The 19,956-nt window shown below is 38.2% G+C and overlaps 1 protein-coding gene across 14 annotated transcripts in view; it reads left to right on the forward strand.

Annotated features, from left to right (window-relative positions):
• Positions 1-19,956, forward strand: part of syngap1b (synaptic Ras GTPase activating protein 1b) — a 194,619-nt gene that overhangs the window by 133,911 nt on the left and 40,752 nt on the right. For 12 of the 14 annotated variants that reach the window (XM_078790642.1, XM_078790649.1, XM_058053243.2 and 9 more), the window contains 7 exons: positions 3,354-3,475; positions 9,040-9,193; positions 9,368-9,466; positions 14,430-14,669; positions 16,456-16,791; positions 16,860-17,004; positions 17,540-17,684. In XM_078790642.1, coding sequence (XP_078646768.1) covers positions 3,354-3,475; positions 9,040-9,193; positions 9,368-9,466; positions 14,430-14,669; positions 16,456-16,791; positions 16,860-17,004; positions 17,540-17,684 — 1,241 coding nt within the window. The remainder of the gene's footprint in view (positions 1-3,353; positions 3,476-9,039; positions 9,194-9,367; positions 9,467-14,429; positions 14,670-16,455; positions 16,792-16,859; positions 17,005-17,539; positions 17,685-19,956) is intronic. The other 2 variants (XM_078790646.1, XM_078790647.1) reach the window with 2 other exon arrangements.

The following is a 19,956-nucleotide window of genomic DNA, read 5'->3' on the forward strand; positions in this document are numbered from 1 at the left end:
TCCATTTCTCTGTGGATTTTTCTCACCTTTGCTTCACAAATGATTGTTTGACCATTGAGCTTTTTTTCTGGATTCAAAACACTTTACTAGTACACAAATGTGTCTATTCAATAATGTTTCATTGTGGCAAAGTGCCTAGAAGTCTCTTGACAATCCAGATTTCCATGCAACGTCATGATCTATGTAGGAAAACAACCACAAGAAATGAATTTCATCTTTATTTGAGATTCTCATGTGATGCCACAAAAATGAGATGATATCATTATGGCAGTCTTTTCATTTTACATGGGGCAAGTTGGGGCAAGTAGTTCTCACCTTAAGGATTCCCCAAGTCATTTTTGTTTTTAATGTAGAGCCCTGGCAGATGTCGAGTATACGTAGAAGCAGACAAAATAACACGAATAAGAAGCCATAGCGGCAAGATGGAGTGAAAAGAGAAGCTGGCAGTGAAGAGCACGTTCCGCCTGTGGCCAAAAATAATCAACACTGTTTAAAGTCAAGGCCTGATGAGCAGGCAACCAGCGTTCACATTCAACTGTTTGATGGATAGATTCTGATTCCCGTCAGGTCTCTGCTGGCGTGTGCTTGCAACCGCAATGCGTTAACAGGAGAGCAATGTCGTTTCCGTTAGAGTGAAGTGTGTCAGAGCAACACAGTGGAACTTCTCAAGATCTGCGTAATTGTTTGGCAATTTGGACAAAAAAAACGATTGACCTTTCAAGGTTTCCATCTTGGGTTGTTGGTGATTCAGGGTTGGGGGGTCCGACTCTGTGAGACGGAGAGTGGTTAATCCAATCACATGTAGCCGCGGACCAGCAGATGGAGCCAAGTGTTCAGTGGTAGCCTCAAGACGGCCTTCAAAGGCGCCAGATGACAAAGTGTCGCTTCCCTCCGGTCATCCTGCTCCTGCCGTACTAAACCTTTTTACTCCTCCATGCTCCTCGATGTGCGACGAGGCAATTCATTCATACATTTATACATATTAAAACAAGAAGAAATACACTTCAGGTGAGGTGAGGTCCACCCTGGACTCTGATACTCATACCTTATTTTTGTAGTTACAACCTAAATACGTTGTTTTATCTTTATTAGAGCTCTCTAGATATGAAATAACACCCCTATAGTCAACTTTATACTTGTGTCGCCCATTATAGTAGATGAACGAAGAATAAATAAGTCATTTAAGACATTAATTCATTCATTTTCTACCGCTTTTTCCTCACGAGGGTCGGGGGTGCTGGAACCTATCCCAGCTGTCTTTGGGCGAGAGGCGGGGTACACCCTGGACTGGTGGCCAGCCAATCACAGGGCACATATAAACAAACAACCATTCACACTCACATTCATACCTATGGACAATTTGGAGTGGCCAATTAACCTAGCATGTTTTTGGAATGTGGGAGGAAACCGGAGTACCCGGAGAAAACCCACGCATGCACGGGGAGAACATGCAGAGATGGCAGAGGGTGGAATTGAACCCTGGTCTCCTAGCTGTGAGGTCTGTGCACGTGTAGTACATGACAAAAACCCCAAATACTCCATCATCTCCCAGCGGAAGAGCAGTTTCAGTGGCAGATTACTATCACTGTCGTGCGGCTTTTCAATGTAATAGAGAGACTGGACTTATGAGCTTATGTGTATAATTATTATTATGATGTATTACTGCACTGCAAATATGATGTGTGTTTTGTATGTATTTATTCTTATCATGTTTTGCCTTGGTTGTTTTATTTAGTGATTAAGTCCATTATGACATTTTTGCAGAGCTGCTGGAAAAATGAATTTATCATCATCAGGAGTTAAGATTTAGATGTTATTTGGAAATACAAATATTTGTAAACATTGTAATATATATGTTAATCATAGTCTCTAGGGTTTTGTTTTTAATTTTGAAGCATGAAATTTTTTTTAAAAATGTATTGTCGACCACCCGGAACGTGACTGCGACCCATTTTCGGGTCTCAAGCCACCAGTTGAGAAACATACGTTGAGTAGACACTAAATAAATAAATATGTAATTATTCATCCAATTTTATTCATGATATTGAATATATTATTAAATATATATTAAATATGGAATTGGCATAAATTATACAATTAATTAAATTATTAATTAATTAATAGTTATTATTAATTATTATTAATTAAACTATATACATATATGTAATATAAATAAATATGTAATTATTCATCCAATTTTATTTATTATATTGAATATATTATATATATATTAAATATTGAATTTGCATAAATTATACAATTAATTAAACTATTAATTAATTAATAGTTATTATTAATTATTATTATTAATTAAACTATATACATATATGTAATATAAATAAATATGTAATTATTCATCCAATTTTATTTATTATATTGAATATATTATATATATATTAAATATTGAATTTGCATAAATTATACAATTAATTAAACTATTAATTAATTAATAGTTATTATTAATTATTATTATTAATTAAACTATATACATATATGTAATATAAATAAATATGTAATTATATTGAATATTATATATATATTAAATATTGAATTTGCATAAAATAGACAATTAATTAAATTATTAATTAATTATTAGTTATTATTATTAATTATTATTATACATTATTATTGTTAATTTTTATTATTATTACTAATTAAACTATATATATGTATATATATACGTATATACATATGCAATATTGACTTATATTACATATATATGTATATATATATGTGTAATATAAGTCAATATTTTTTGCATTTGTTAATGATTTTTGCTACTTAAGTTAACTTGAATAAATATAAAACTGGTCAGATTATGAGAATTCTTTTATTACTATTTTTTTCATTTTGTAGTATTCTTTTTGTTTTATTTCTTGTTTTTTCTCCTTTTTTCTAAGATTTTTTTCTGTTCCAAATGTTGTGTGGGTACTTGTTGGTGATGGATAGCAATACCGTCAACAATAACAAAAGAAACATTTTTTTATGTTCATTTCAACATAATAAGAATAAGTCATGCATATGTGGACAATTGAAATTGAATTGCAACTTTATTGACAAAGTAATTGTGAATAAGTCGTCACTTCCTGTTGTCCCTAATGAGCACATGGAGTTTCTCCTGGCAGGAAGTTGAAGTAGGAGACAACGTGGCAAGCTCCTTGGGCACATGCTGCTCGCTAGCGCTCACCGAAGGCCGTCTTATCTGCTGCTGGTGCTGCTGACGACGTTATGGCGGTATTAAATATACCTCATGCTCTCTCTCTCTCTCCCGTCATGCATCATCCTTCTCTCGCTCTCCGCCGTGTCCATCCTCTCCTCCCTCTCTCCATCTTCGCTCTCTTCCCCCGCTCCAGAGTTTCCTCAGCAGAAGGTTGAAGGGCTCCATCAAGAGGGCCAAGAGTCAGCCCAAACTGGATCGAACCAGCAGCTTCCGCCACATGATCCTCCCCCGCTTCCGCAGTGCCGACCAGGACAGGTCAGTGATGGCCGAGTTGTGAGGAATCTATCCTGACTGTAGAAAGTCAGCTTTAGAGAAGTCAGTGTACAGCGCTTCACTCTGCCTAGCTCCGCCCCTTCCCCTGTGGTAATCCATGTTAGTTGTTCTCCCTCACTTCCTCTTGCTCGCCCCCTCGTGTTCCCAACAATGTGACTCATTCCCTGGACTATTTTTATCTCGCTCGCTCGCTCGCTCAACCCCTTCACTGGGCATCGGCATACGGTTTGGTGAGGGCTGGAATCGAACACTCGACAAGACGGCTATCACGGGATATCCTTTAGCATCTCTTCTGCTTTCTTTTTCCTCCGGCATGCGGCATCCTAGCATGGCCGCCTGTGAGCGACCGCTAGCAATGCTGGTGTCATCTTTCATGACTTTAGCCTGAAGGAACTTTCACGCAAAGAGATGATCTGAAGGCCCTCCCATTTCCACTTCTTAGCAGCGGGTTCGATGTATCTTGTCGGGTTCTAGGGTGAGTCGCCTCAAGTCAGTTTTTCCTTCAACTTTATTAAAAAAAAAAAAATAAAAAATAAAAATATTAATAAATATTAATGATATTAAATATTTTTTAAAAATCTAATATAATAGTGTTCAATGCTTCTGCTATACCCTCCACTTTTTCAGTGCTTTGGTTCTTTGCAAAAACTCTAATAAAACATTAAAATTTAATAAATTATTATAAATTAATTTTTATTTATTATCAAATTATTAAATAAATGTTTAATGTTAATTTTTATTTTTCGACACGAAATAAGATGGAAAAATGAATAAGCAAATCAAAAAACAAATGAAACAAATTAATTTTTATTTAATATTAAATTATTAAATAAATGTTTAATGTTAATTTTTATTTTTCGACACAAAATAAGATGGAAAAATGAATAAGCAAATCAAAAAACAAATGAAACAAGTGAAACAAATTAACAAATTATTTTTTATTTATTATTAAATTATTAGGGCGGCACGGCGGTCTAGTGGTTAGCGCGCAGACCTCACAGCTAGGAGACAAGGGTTCAATTCCCACCCTCGGCCATCTCTGTGTGGAGTTTACATGTTCTTCCCGTGCATGCGTGGGTTTTCTCCGGGTACTCCGGTTTCCTCCCACATTCCAAAAACATGCTAGGTTAATTGGTGACTCCAAATTGTCCATACAGTGAAGAAAATAAGTATTTGAACACCCTGCTATTTTGCTATTTCTCCCACTTAGAAATCATGGAGGGGTCTGAAATTTTCATCGTAGGTGCATGTCCACTGTGAGAGAGATAAACTAAAAAGAAAAATCCAGAAATCACAATGCATGATTTTTTAACAATTTATTTGTGTGATACAGCTGCTAATAAGTATTTGAACACCTGTGTATCATCTAGAATTCTGACCCTGAAAGACCTGTTAGTCTGCCCATTAGAAGTCCACCTGCACTCCATGTATCATCCTGAATCAGATGCACCTGTTTCAGGTCGTTAGCTGCATAAAGACACCTGTCCACCCCATACAATCAGTAAGACTTTAACTTGTAACATGGCGAAGACCAAAGAGCTGTCCAAAGACACCAGAGACAAAATTGTACACCTCCACAAGGCTGGAAAGGGCTACGGAGCAATTACCAAGCAGCTTGGTGAAAAAAGGTCCACTGTTGGAGCTATCATTAGAAAATGGAAGAAGCTAAACATGACGGTCAATCTCAATCGGAGTGGAGCCCCATGCAAGATATCACCTCGTGGGGTCTCAATGATTCTAAGAAAGGTGAGGAATCAGCCCAGAACTACACGACAGGACTTGGTCAATGACCTGAAAAGAGCTGGGACCACCGTTTCCAAGGTTACTGTAGGTAATACACTAAGACGTCATGATGTGAAATCATGCATGGCACGAAAGGTTCCCCTGCTTAAACCAGCACATGTCAAGGCCCGTCTTAAGTTTGCATATGACCATTTGGATGATACAGAGGAGTCATGGGAGAAAGTTTTATGGTCAGATGAGACCAAAATAGAACTTTTTGGTCATAATTCCAATAAGCGTGTTTGGAGGAAGAAGAATGAAGAGTACAATCCGAAGAACACCATCCCTACTGTGAAGCATGGGGGTGGTAGCATCATGCTTTGGGGGTGTTTTTCTGCACATGGGACAGGACGAGTGCACTGCATTAAAGAGAGGATGACTGGGGCCGTGTATTGTGAGATTTTGGGGAACAACCTCCTTCCCTCTGTCAGAGCATTGAAGATGGGTCGTGGCTGGGTCTTCCAACACGACAACGACCCGAAGCACACAGCCAGGAAAACCAAGGAGTGGCTCCGTAAGAAGCATATCAAGGTTCTAGCATGGCCCAGCCAGTCTCCAGACCTGAACCCAATCGAAAATCTTTGGAGGGAGCTCAAACTCCGTGTTTCTCAGCGACAGCCCAGAAACCTGACTGATCTAGAGAAGATCTGTGTGGAGGAGTGGGCCAAGATCCCTCCTGCAGTGTGTGCAAACCTGGTGAAAAACTACAGGAAACGTTTGACCTCTGTAATAGCAAACAAAGGCTACTGTACCAAATATTAACATTCATTTTCTCAGGTGTTCAAATACTTATTTGCAGCTGTATCACACAAATAAATTGTTAAAAAATCATGCATTGTGATTTCTGGATTTTTCTTTTTAGTTTATCTCTCTCACAGTGGACATGCACCTACGATGAAAATTTCAGACCCCTCCATGATTTCTAAGTGGGAGAAATAGCAAAATAGCAGGGTGTTCAAATACTTATTTTCTTCACTGTAGGTATGAATGTGAGTGTGAATGGTTGTTTGTCTATATGTGCCCTGTGATTGGCTGGCCACCAGTCCAGGGTGTACCTCGCCTCTCGCCCGAAGACAGCTGGGATAGGCTCCAGCACCCCCCGCGACCCTCGTGAGGAAAAAGCGGTAGAAAATGAATGAATGAATTAAATTATTAAATAAATGTTAATTTTTATTTTTCAACACAAAATAAGATGGAAAAATAAATAAGCAAATTCAAAAACAAATGAAACAAGTGAAACAAATTAGCATATTAATTTTCATTTATTATTAAATTATTAAATAAATGTTTAATGTTAATTTTTATTTTTCAACACAAAATAAGATGGAAAAATGAATAAGCAAATCAAAAAACAAGTGAAACAAATTAACAAATTAATTTGTATTTATTATTAAATAAATGTTTAATGTAAATTTTTTTTTACACAAAATAAGATGGAAAAAAAATAAGCAAATCAAAAAACAAATGAACAAATTATTTTTTATTTATTATTAAATTATTAAATAAATGTTTAATGTTGAATTTTGTTTTTCAACACAAAATAAGATGGAAAAATAAATAAGCAAATCAAAAAACAAATTAAACAAATTAAACAAATTGAACTTTCATATCAAGACGGGGGCCTCAAAGTAGCGTCCCGCGGGCCCCTGAGATAGATGCTTAGTGTTGAATCATAGACCGTTCATTATTATAAGAAGAATAATCATGAGTGCATGAGAAAGTGGAATGGAAAACATAGCCTCTTATAGGGCTGGACAATATGGACCAAAACTCAAAAAAACATCACAATATATTTAGGTTGAATATCGATATACGATACACGTATATCTCCATATTTTTTCCACAAAGTGAGTCAAACCCAAATATCCGAATAAAGTATTATTCAATTGTAAACACTCGTATAGAAAAATAGCTGCTGAAATAATAACATTTCCCATGACGACAGCTGTGTTTACTGTCTTTATATACTAAACTTTATACCGCTATGCGGCCTCTCCTCCTCCGTATCGCCGCATATATCCGGTCGTTTGGCGTAGCGAAGGGGTGCTTAAAGCTAGCAGCTGCTCCCAAGTGTAAACAATGGCGCAATAGGCAACCTAGAAACCTAACAAGATGAACATCCATAGCTGCATACTTACTTAAGTAGTCGCTATGGCCCAAAAAACAATAAGAAAGTAATAAATAAAGCCCTATTAAACACTAAAAACGCAGCTTGCTCTGGGGCGGTGCCATCTTGAAACATGTGACCGCCGCATCAAATCCAGTCTATATTGATTTGAAGCATATGCTAATTTTTCACATTGTGCCTAAAAGAAATATATAAATATTTTAAAAATATCCAAATATCGCCCATCCTTAGCCTTTGACCACATTATAGGTCATGGTTATGAATGACCATGGGGCCAGCAGAGAAGGCTTTGCTGGCCCCGACAGCACACCACTGTATAAAGTACAGCAATAAATATAGCAGGGGTGTTTTTCCATACTGAAGAATGAAATGATGCAATTTTGATATTTTACAGTTACTATTACAGTAGAATTGTGACTTTTTTTCAGACTGCAATATTTTGACTTTATTTTAGTGAAATTACTATTTTAATTAGAGATGTCCGATATTGGCCTTTTTGCCAAAAACGATATGCCAATATTGTCCAACTGTTAATTTCTGATACCGATATCAGCCGATACCGGTATCGATAACATGACATATGTATGACATACGTATCTCTTTATTATGTTTGATTCTCATAATATAGGATTATAACTTAAAAAACATATTTTTTAATAATTCTGCTTTATGCCACAAAAAATACACATGTATTCTTGGAAAATTGTGACTTTTTATCATTGGAATATGTTTTTTTATTCTTGTAATATTTGAGTTTATTTTTCTTTCTTTTTTTAATTCTTTTATTTTAGCATAAAACTTTTTCCACAACCTAATTTTACAAAAAAACTTTGTTTGTTCCTTCTAATAATAATAATAATATTATTATTCATTCATTTCATTCATTTTCTACTGCTTTTCCTCACGAGGGTTGCAGGGGGTGCTGGAGTCTATCCCAGCTGTATTTGGGCGAGATAAGATTATTATTATTTATTCAAAATTATTTAAATTAATTGTGCAATTTACTGTTTACGCTGTACATTGTTGTTCATATTTGATGTCATCTATTTATTCTCCACATTATTATTATTATTATTATTATTATTATTATTATTATTATTATTATTGTTATTATTATTATTATTATTATTATTATTATTATTATTATTATTATTATTATTATTATTATTATTATTATTATTATTATTATACGGGAGCCAGGCAACAACATTTTGTTGGCAATTTCACTGCTGTGTTATTGTGCAATGACAATAAAAGAAGTCTATCTATATATCTATTCTAATAATAATAATAATATATTTTTCCTAATATCCTTTAAATTTTGTCTGTTGTTTTTTTCTTGGTAAATTATATTTTTATATTTTTATCATTTGGACACCCCTGCAATATATGAATATATCAAATATATTTGACCACAAAAAAACGATATTTGTGAAATGAAACATAATGAGTACTCCGCTGTTAATAATAATATTTGTGTGGATTTGGGCCCCAGTTTGAAATGTGGGCCCCAGTTTGAATAGCCAGCAACTGTGTTGTTGTTGTTGCTGCCTACCCTTCCCCCAACCCACCCCCCGCCTCGCTCACCTTTCAACCCCACCCACCCCACCCCTCCTCCTCGTCCTCCCTCCCGCAGGACGCGTTTGATGCAAAGCTTCAAAGAGTCGCACTCCCATGAGTCCTTGCTGTCTCCCAGCAGCGCAGCCGAGGCGCTGGACCTCACGCTGGACGAGGACGCCATCATCAAGCCAGTACACTCCAGCATCCTGGGTCAGGAGTACTGCTTTGAGGTGAGATGCTTTATTCGTAAACACACACACATACACACACATACACACACACACACACAGCTTTTCCCATCCCTAACCCCCCCCCCCCATGAGTGCGGTGGACACGTGACTCCGTCGGCGTTCCCTGCTAACTAACGTCTCTGGATGTTGGTTTGCCGTTGGCTGTAATCTCAGGTGACCACAGCGTCGGGAACCAAGTGCTTTGCGTGTCGCTCGGCGGCCGAGAGAGACAAATGGATCGAGAACCTGCAGAGAGCCGTCAAGCCCAACAAGGTGAGGGGAGAGAAAGAGGAAAGAACAAAAAAATGTCTGCGTGTCTCTCTCTCTCCTCCCCGTCCCACCTTGGCTGTATGTCCATCTTCTTTGTCTCGTGTCTCGTGTCTCGTGTCTCGTGTCTCGTGTCTCGTGTCTCGTGTCTCGTGTCTCGTGTCTGTGTGGATCTTCTCACAACCTCCCCAAGCTCCGCCAGCTCCTGACGCCGTTTTACCAGTAGGACGCAAGCCATCTGCTTAACAAAACACAACAACGGGATCCGTTTATTCCATTGGCAAACATTCCTAAACTGTACAGCTCACATTTTAACCTTCTTAGCTGTCATTCAAGTGGAAAAAGAAGCCAATCACAGTATAAACTGGATCGAAAGTCAAGACTGGATGATGCTACGCCGTTCTGCCGGCTCGTACCTCCCCCTCTGAATCCTGTTTTTTATATGACTTTCAGGCTTTGCACAGCCTTTTCCTCAGATTTCAGATCAACATTTGCCATAAAAGTGCGTCAATTAGTTCCATCTCTAATAACACTCTTAGTGTCTCTTTAATCGCACTTGTTTGCTTGCCACAAAGGAAAGTAGAGATGCTTAATATCTACTCTTTTCCTCAGATTTCAGATCAACATTTGCCATAAAAGTGCGTCAATTAGTTCCATCTGTAATAACACCTTTAGTGTCTTTTTAATCACAATTGTTTGCTTGCCATGAAAGTCAACTCTGGATGATGCTACGCCGTCCTGCCGTTTCTTATATGACTTTCAGGCTGTTGCACAGCCTTTTCCTCAGATTTCAGATCAACATTTGTCATAAAAGTGCGTCAATGAGTTCCATCTCTAATAACACTCTTTGTGTCTCTTTAATCGCAATTGTTTGCTTGCCACAAAGGAAAGTAGAGATGCTTAATATCTACTCTTTTCCTCAGATTTCAGATCAACATTTGCCATAAAAGTGTGTCAATTAGTTCCATCTCTAATAACGCTCTCAGGGTCTCTTTAATCACAATTGTTTGCTTGCCACGAAAGTCAAGACTGGATGATGCTATGCCGTCCTGCCGTTTCTTATATGACTTTCAGGCTGTTGCACAGCCTTGTCCTCAGATTTCAGATCAACATTTGCCATAAAAGTGCGTCAATTAGTTCCATCTCTAATTACGCTCTCAGTGTCTCTTTAATCACAATTGTTTGCTTGCCACAAAGGAAAGTAGAGATGCTTAATACCTACTCTTTTCCTCAGATTTCAGATCAACATTTGCCATAAAAGTGCATCAATTAATTCCATCGCTGCATTGCCATCACTGCTAAAATAAAATAAAAATTTTAAAAAATTAATTTTTACAAGATAAACTTGTAATATTAGAAGAAATAATAATAATAATAAGATGCATTATTAAATACATTATTATTAAGAAAAAAATTATAACCAGGCTGCACGGCGGTCGAGTGGTTAGCGCGCAAACCTCACAGCTAGGAAACCAGGGTTCAATTCCACCCTCGACCATCTCTGTGTGGAGTTTGCATGTTCTCCTCGTGCATGCGTGGGTTTTCTCCGGGTACTCCGGTTTCCTCCCACATTACACAAACATGCTAGGTTAATTGGCCACTCCAAATTGTCCATAGGTATGAATGTGAGTGTGAATGGTTGTTTGTCTATATGTGCCCTGTGATTGGCTGGCCACCAGTCCAGGGTGTACCCCGCCTCTCGCCCCAAGACAGCTGGGATAGGCTCCTGCACCCCTGCGACCCTCGTGAGGATAAGCGGTAGAAAATGAATGAATGAATGAATAAAATTCTAACCAGAAAAAAGTGGAAATTTTAAACTCAGAAAATGTATGTAATTTATATTTAATTTATATTTAATTTATATTTAATTTATATTTAAAATATACATTTTTTTTATGTCATCATATGATGACAAACAAATAAAGCAAAATAAAATTGTTATTATTATTGAAAAAATATCTAAATAATTTTTTATGCGGACGAGTTCCTCACTGAGTTGACTTTGAGGACAACATCACCCCCTGGTGTTGTGGTAAAGAATTGCTGGTCTCACGCTTTACCGAGACCAGGAGCGATAATAGAACCAAGCAAAATACAAAGGAGTGATAATCTATACTTCACAAAGGATACAGAGATTGTGTGTATGTAAAGAGCATTGCCTCTGCTTCTGTTTGAAGGATGACACATGCACTCATTTGTGATTGTTGTGGAATGGAATATATGTGTGGGGCCCATTTGTGTGGGGCCCATTTGTGTGGGGCCCATGTGTAGTTCAGAGTTAGTCTGCGGGCCACAAGTTGATTAGCACAGCCGTGCGGTGTCTCTTTCATGGCAAGCGGCCACTAGGAAGTATTAGTGAGATGAACCGTGGGCCGAGCTGGATGTTGTGTCCAGATGCTCAGACTGTGGGGGTCCTGGCGGCGCACACACACACACACACACATGTCAGATAAGAGGCAGAGAAGAGTCACCGCAAAGACAAATATTTGCATGATTGGAATTATTTACCCTTGCTGCAACATTATACATGACTCCATATTTTCCAACTCTTACTCAACTCTTGAAACTTGATAGTCACTCATTTGAACGCAGACCTCCTCCAAGGACAAACATGGCTGAATTTGGATACAGTTGTTCAAAAGTGGCAGTATTTGTTATTGAATAATTGAGGAACAAAAACTTCCATCCATGCATTCATCAGAAAAGAACAAGTTTGCTTCTACATTTTCCTGTTCTTTAGTAATCAGCAGTAGAACACAGGAAAGTTTCAGGAAAATATCAGTTCCCAACTAAAAAATTTTTTGTGAAAGTATATATTGTAAGCAAAACTTTCACACAAATATTTTTGCTTTTTTTAACAGGACAAATATCGAAATAACTATACCCCGACATAAACAACACAAGACAACATGCATTACTGGGGAGTTGCATCATCACCTCTTTTTGCCCACGGAAAATACGAATGAATACGTTGTTGGGATCGGACTTTTCCGGATCATAAAATGAGGCACATGTCAAATAAAATAGTAAACAAAATGTATCAAATTATAAGTATAATATAATACTGTTTTATTGTTCCAATGTATTTTTGTTCATATTCTATGTTTTATTATGCTGATGAATTATTAAGGAATATATAGGAAGTAGTAAAGAAAAATAGTCAAGAATCAGAAATGAAAAAACAAGCAAATTAATATTTATATCATATTTATATTTATATAATTATTTCTATAATTAGTTCTCACAACAGTACAGTATAATATAATACTGTATTTTTATTGATTATATTTTTGTTTACATTTTATGTTTAAAAATGCCAGGATTTGTTATTGAATAATTAAGGAGCATGTAAAATAAAATAGTACAAAAAATAAATAAATAAGAAATGCAAAAACAATCAATAATTAAAAAAAATTACATTCATAATACATAATACATTTATAATACAAAGTACAGTATATTACTGCATTTTTGTTTGTCAAAGGAACAATAATAATAATAGTAAACAAAAAATCATTGAAAATGTAAAAATTATCCTCATATAAGTACAGTGTAATATGAATTGTAATTTTATTAATTTTATTTCTTAAAAATGATGGCATTTGTTATTAAATAATTAGGAAACTAAAGTAAATAAATAATAATAATAATAATATAAATCAAATAAAATCAAAGTCAAATAAAGTCAAGTAAAATAAGAAATAATAAGAAATGAAAAACAAACAAATTATTGTTTTTAATTTATGTAATTAGCATAACATACAACATAATATAATACTGTATTTTTACATTTGTGTGATTGACCAAGGAACATGTCAAATAATACTAAGAGTAAAAACATATAAAAATAATTGAAAATGTAAAAATAATCCTCTAAGAGTACCATGTAATATCAACTTAAAAAAAAAAATTTAAATGCCGTTGTTTCTTATTGAAAATAATGAACTAAAATAAATAATAATAACAATAAAACAATTTTAAAAAATCAGAATTTAAAAAAATCTTCATAGTAGTACAGTATAATACTGTATTTTTACGGATTTTATATTTTATGTATTATACATTTACAACAGACTGCATTGCCATCACTGCTAAAATAAAATAAAATAAATTAAATTGAATTTTTACAAGATAAACTTGTAATATTAGAAGAAAAAGTTTTCTTCGGGTACTCCGGTTTCCTCCCACATTCCAAAAACATGCTAGGTTAATTAGCCACTCCAAATTGTCCATAGGTATGAATGTGAGTGTGAATGGTTGTTTGTCTATATGTGCCCTGTGATTGGCTGGCCACCAGTCCAGGGTGTACCTCTCGCCCGAAGACAGCTGGGATAGGCTCCAGCACCCCCTGACCCTCGTGAGGATAAGCGGTAGAAAACGAATGAATGAATGACTTTTATTACTGTTAATATAATCATTTTTCTCGTGTTGGCTGATTGCACAGGCGTCCCTAATGTAGTGTCCTGTGAGGGTAGTAAAAATACCAGGACGAATTAAGGACGTGCGGCGCATGTGCGTTGAAGCAAAGCGAGCCACCAGATGTCCGCCGCCTTGAAACAATTAATTATGCCTCAGTCGTGCTCCCTCTCTCCAAAAGAGCAAAGAAATGAAGGAGTTTTAAGTCCTGATGGCGTTGACTGCGGTGCGCCGAGGCGTCTAAATGATCGGATGCCGACGGGGGGGCTGACAACAGTGACATTTCTGCCTAATTGAAGTGACTCAGCCTGCAGTCAGCTTGTTAAAAATAGCACAGCGTCTTTGTTGATGGTGACGGAGACGTGCCGTCTCTCGCTGCCATTTCCTGTCCCTCGTGCTTTGTGTGTGACGAGTCGTCATTGTCTAATGTTTCTCATGGTGTGTCAAGTCCTCCTGTACGTTCCATTCACACCCACCCCAGCCTCCGTGTTGCCTTCACACCTTCTCTGACCCCGCCGCCCCCGACCCGTCCCACCCCGTCCCATCCACACAGGACAACAGCCGGAGAGTGGACAACGTGCTCAAGCTGTGGATCATCGAGGCCCGCGAGCTGCCGGCTAAGAAGCGCTACTACTGCGAACTGTGCCTGGACGACATGTTGTACGCTCGCACCACCAGCAAGCCGCGCACCGACACCGTCTTCTGGGGGGAACACTTTGAGTTCAATAACCTGCCGGCCGTCCGCAACCTGCGCCTTCACCTCTACAAAGAGACGGACAAGAAGAGACGCAAGGTGAACTTTAGCACGTACGCATCAAGACACCAGTTAGCATTTTGGTTACCAAACGGTGCAGATGATAGATTTACATATTTCATCTCAGCTCTGCTATATATCACTGAAGTATCAACTTCACTCAAAATGTCCCAGCAGGCCTCAAATGAGCCACACTTTGGACACCCCTTCCATAATATTTTGACTTTTTTAATTTTTAACATTGTAAATTCCGCAACCTCATTTTTGGAAAATTATAATTTTCTTTTCTTTTCTTTGTTATAATATGAATATTATCTTTAAAATTATGTTATTTGTCCTCAAATAAAAAAAATAGATGAAAATATGAGCTGGTAACCTCATATTACAAATATACAACATAAGGTGGCCAGAAATATGGGATGGGACATTTTCATAGTTAGAGCATAAAAAGCCATCTAACGACACTTTCTGACACTATTAGAGCCCTATAGATTTGAAATAGCATCCCTATATCCACCTTTATACTCATACTATCTAGCATAGAAGATATAATACGACATTTAAGACATAAATAAGACTCATACACGTGTGTTGCTGTAAATGTGTTCCGGGGGCAAGAACAGGAAGTGACGTCAGGGGGGGTTCAGAGTTGAGTTTAACTAGGCACGGCAAACGGCTGCAACAGTAGCTCGGGAATACTGTGCCTGTTGTGAGATCATTCCAGCCTGTTTTTCCGGCCATCAAGTCTGGTGCTTGTGTGTCTCACTCAACATTACGGTAACTTTACTGACGTTTGTGAGCTTGAAAATGTATATTTTTATGCATATGTATAACAATGGACTATGTCCAAACACAAAACAGCATTATTTATTCATGACTACAGAATAATCACCCATATGGTGAAGGAAAATACATTTCTGGGGATCACAATAGATGAAAATATTAGCTGGAAACCTCATATTACAAATATACAACATAAGGTGGCCAGAAATATTTCAGTATTGAACAAAGCAAAATTTGTTCTCAATCAGAAATCACTCCACACTCTTTATTGCTCTCTGGTTCTACCATATCTTACTTATTGTGTGGAAATATGGGCTAATAACTATAAAAGCAATCTTCACTGGCTAAATGTACTGCAAAAAAGGTCAGTAAGGATAATTCATAATGCCGCCTACAGAGAACATACTAACTCCTTATTTCTAAAATCACAAATACTTCAACTTGCTGATATAGTTCATCTTCAAACAGCTAAAATAATGCATAAGGCTAAAAATAACCAATTAGAAATGTATTTTCCTTCACCCTTTACGGGTGAATATACTGTAGTTTTGTGTTTGGATATAGTCCATTGTTATACATATGCATTTTCAAGCTCACAAACGCTGTCAGTAAAGTTACCGTAATGTTGAGTGAGACACACACCAGACTTGATGGCCGGAAAAACAGTCTGGAATGATCTCACAACAGGCACAGTATTCCCGAGCTACTGTTGCAGCCGTTTGCCGTGCCTAGTTAAACTCAACTCTGAACCCCCCTGACGTCACTTCCTGTTCTTGCCCCCGGAACACATTTACAGCAACACACGTGTATGAGTCTTATTTACGTCTTAAATGTTGTATTATATCTTCTATGCTGGATAGTATGAGTATAAAGGTGGATATAGGGATGCTATTTCAAATCTATAGGGCTCTAATAGTGTCAAAAAGTGTATTAGATGGCTTTTTATGCTCTAACTATGAAAATGTCCCATCCTACTTTGCGGAAAGTTGATTATTCTTGATGAGTCTTGATGAGCAAATACGCTCGCGTCGTTTACTCGAAGGAGAAGAGCACATACCTGGGCCTGGTGAGCATCCCCATCTCCAGCATCACCGGCCGCCAGTTTGTCGAGCAGTGGTACCCCGTCATCCAGCCCAGCGTCCTCACCAAGGGGGCAGGCGTCGGGGGCGGCAAGATCATCAACGCATCCCTCCGCCTCAAATCCCGCTTCCAGACCATGAACATCCTTCCCATGGAGCTGTACAAGGAGTTTGCCGAGTACGTCACCAACAACTACCGCACGCTGTGCGCCGTGCTGGAGCCCGTGTTGAGCGTCAAGAGCAAAGAGGAAGTAGCCTGCGCGCTGGTTCATATTTTGCAAAGCACCGGGAAAGCAAAGGTACATGTTCTTGCTTTTGCTTTGTTTTTGTTTTTTTTACTTGACTTAATGCTTACGTGTCTTTCCAGGACTTCCTGTCAGACATGGCGATGTGCGAGGTAGACAGATTCATCGACCGGGAACACCTTATCTTCAGAGAGAACACTCTGGCCACCAAAGCCATAGAAGAGTACCTCAAACTGATCGGACACAAGTACCTCAAGGATGCTATCGGTTGGTCCAAGTACTTCTTATGCACTGAAAATAATAAATAGGCTAAATATTTGGCAACATAAGTGAGTAGCATGGAATTTTTTTCACCGCATGGGGCTGCATGAGTGCCCCCGGTAATGAAGGAGCTGCGGTTCTTGGAATCCTAAAGTGTGTTGTGACATTGTGAGGCAGAAAATGAGCCCCTACTTGGGAAATTGTGCCACATGAATTTTATTTTTCAAACATATTTTTGCATTCTCGCCTGGGGGGGCGGGGGGACGGTTGGGGGGGGCAAATTGTCGGCAAATTGAATTTGGCGATTATTTCGGCTCAGCACAAGTGACAGATGTTTTATGGTGCTGTGAACAACAGCAACTTCCCATAACTCTTTTTTTTTCGGTTTTCTTCACACACTTCATGTTCTGCGGGAATAGTCGCATATTCATTCCTATGAATAATTAAGCTAAGCATTAGCTTTATCGGCGTCCATGTGATGATTTCCTTGCTTCCTTCCCGCCCGCTTGGCTGCGGGTCGCTAATGAAGCTTCGTTTCCAGGGGAGTTCATCAGGGCCTTGTACGAGTCGGAGGAGAACTGCGAAGTGGACCCCATGAGAACGCCCCCTTCTGTACTCCCGGACCACCAAGCCAATCTGAGAATGTGCTGCGAGCTGGCGCTTTGCAAGATCGTCAACTCTCATTGGTGAGATTTTTATTTTTATTTTTATTTTTATTTTTATTTTTATTTTTATTTTTATTTTTATTTTTATTTTTATTTTTATTTTTATTTTTATTTTTATTTTTATTTTTATTTTTATTTTTTCAATGGAATCATACAGTTGTATTGTTGCAAAGTGAAAGTGAAAGTGGGTTTGACACTCCTGAATGACGTTTTAGGAATACAGTGAAGAAAATAAGTATTTGAACACCCTGCTATTTTGCTATTTCTCCCACTTAGAAATCATGGAGGGGTCTGAAATTTTCATCGTAGGTGCATGTCCACTGTGAGAGAGATAAACTAAAAAGAAAAATCCAGAAATCACAATGCATGATTTTTTAACAATTTATTTGTGTGATACAGCTGCTAATAAGTATTTGAACACCTGTGTATCATCTAGAATTCTGACCCTGAAAGACCTGTTAGTCTGCCCATTAGAAGTCCACCTGCACTCCATGTATCATCCTGAATCAGATGCACCTGTTTGAGGTCGTTAGCTGCATAAAGACACCTGTCCACCCCATACAATCAGTAAGACTTTAACTTGTAACATGGCGAAGACCAAAGAGCTGTCCAAAGACACCAGAGACAAAATTGTACACCTCCACAAGGCTGGAAAGGGCTACGGAGCAATTACCAAGCAGCTTGGTGAAAAAAGGTCCACTGTTGGAGCTATCATTAGAAAATGGAAGAAGCTAAACATGACGGTCAATCTCAATCGGAGTGGAGCCCCATGCAAGATATCACCTCGTGGGGTCTCAATGATTCTAAGAAAGGTGAGGAATCAGCCCAGAACTACACGACAGGACTTGGTCAATGACCTGAAAAGAGCTGGGACCACCGTTTCCAAGGTTACTGTAGGTAATACACTAAGACGTCATGATGTGAAATCATGCATGGCACGAAAGGTTCCCCTGCTTAAACCAGCACATGTCAAGGCCCGTCTTAAGTTTGCATATGACCATTTGGATGATACAGAGGAGTCATGGGAGAAAGTTTTATGGTCAGATGAGACCAAAATAGAACTTTTTGGTCATAATTCCAATAAGCGTGTTTGGAGGAAGAAGAATGAAGAGTACAATCCGAAGAACACCATCCCTACTGTGAAGCATGGGGGTGGTAGCATCATGCTTTGGGGGTGTTTTTCTGCACATGGGACAGGACGAGTGCACTGCATTAAAGAGAGGATGACTGGGGCCGTGTATTGTGAGATTTTGGGGAACAACCTCCTTCCCTCTGTCAGAGCATTGAAGATGGGTCGTGGCTGGGTCTTCCAACACGACAACGACCCGAAGCACACAGCCAGGAAAACCAAGGAGTGGCTCCGTAAGAAGCATATCAAGGTTCTAGCATGGCCCAGCCAGTCTCCAGACCTGAACCCAATCGAAAATCTTTGGAGGGAGCTCAAACTCCGTGTTTCTCAGCGACAGCCCAGAAACCTGACTGATCTAGAGAAGATCTGTGTGGAGGAGTGGGCCAAGATCCCTCCTGCAGTGTGTGCAAACCTGGTGAAAAACTACAGGAAACGTTTGACCTCTGTAATAGCAAACAAAGGCTACTGTACCAAATATTAACATTCATTTTCTCAGGTGTTCAAATACTTATTTGCAGCTGTATCACACAAATAAATTGTTAAAAAATCATGCATTGTGATTTCTGGATTTTTCTTTTTAGTTTATCTCTCTCACAGTGGACATGCACCTACGATGAAAATTTCAGACCCCTCCATGATTTCTAAGTGGGAGAAATAGCAAAATAGCAGGGTGTTCAAATACTTATTTTCTTCACTGTATTTGCAGCGTTGCGTTACTATGAAAATATGAGCTGGAAACCTCATATTCCAAATATCCAACATAAGGTGGCCAGAAATATTTCATTATTGAACAAAGCAAAATTTGTTCTCAATCAGAAATCACTTATATCACTTAAATCACTTATAAATTACTTATATATAATGTTATATAATGTTTTATATATGTATAATATCTTCATTCATTTTCTACCGCTTTTCCGAACGAGGGTCGCGGGGGTGCTGGAGCCTATCCCAGCTGTCTTCGGGCGAGAGGCGGGGTACACCCTGGACTGGTGGCCAGCCAATCACAGGGCACATATAGACAAACAACCATTCACACTCACATTCATACCTATGGACAATTTGGAGTGGCTAATTAACCTAGCATGTTTTTGGAATGTGGGAGGAAACCGGAGTACCCGGAGAAAAGCCACGCATGCACGGGGAGAACATGCAAACTCCACA

This window comes from Doryrhamphus excisus, linkage group LG5, assembly GCF_037039965.1.
Source record: "Doryrhamphus excisus strain RoL-2023G ecotype Guam linkage group LG5, RoL_Dexc_Guam_v1.1, whole genome shotgun sequence".
Taxonomy (NCBI): Eukaryota; Metazoa; Chordata; class Actinopteri; order Syngnathiformes; family Syngnathidae; genus Doryrhamphus; species Doryrhamphus excisus.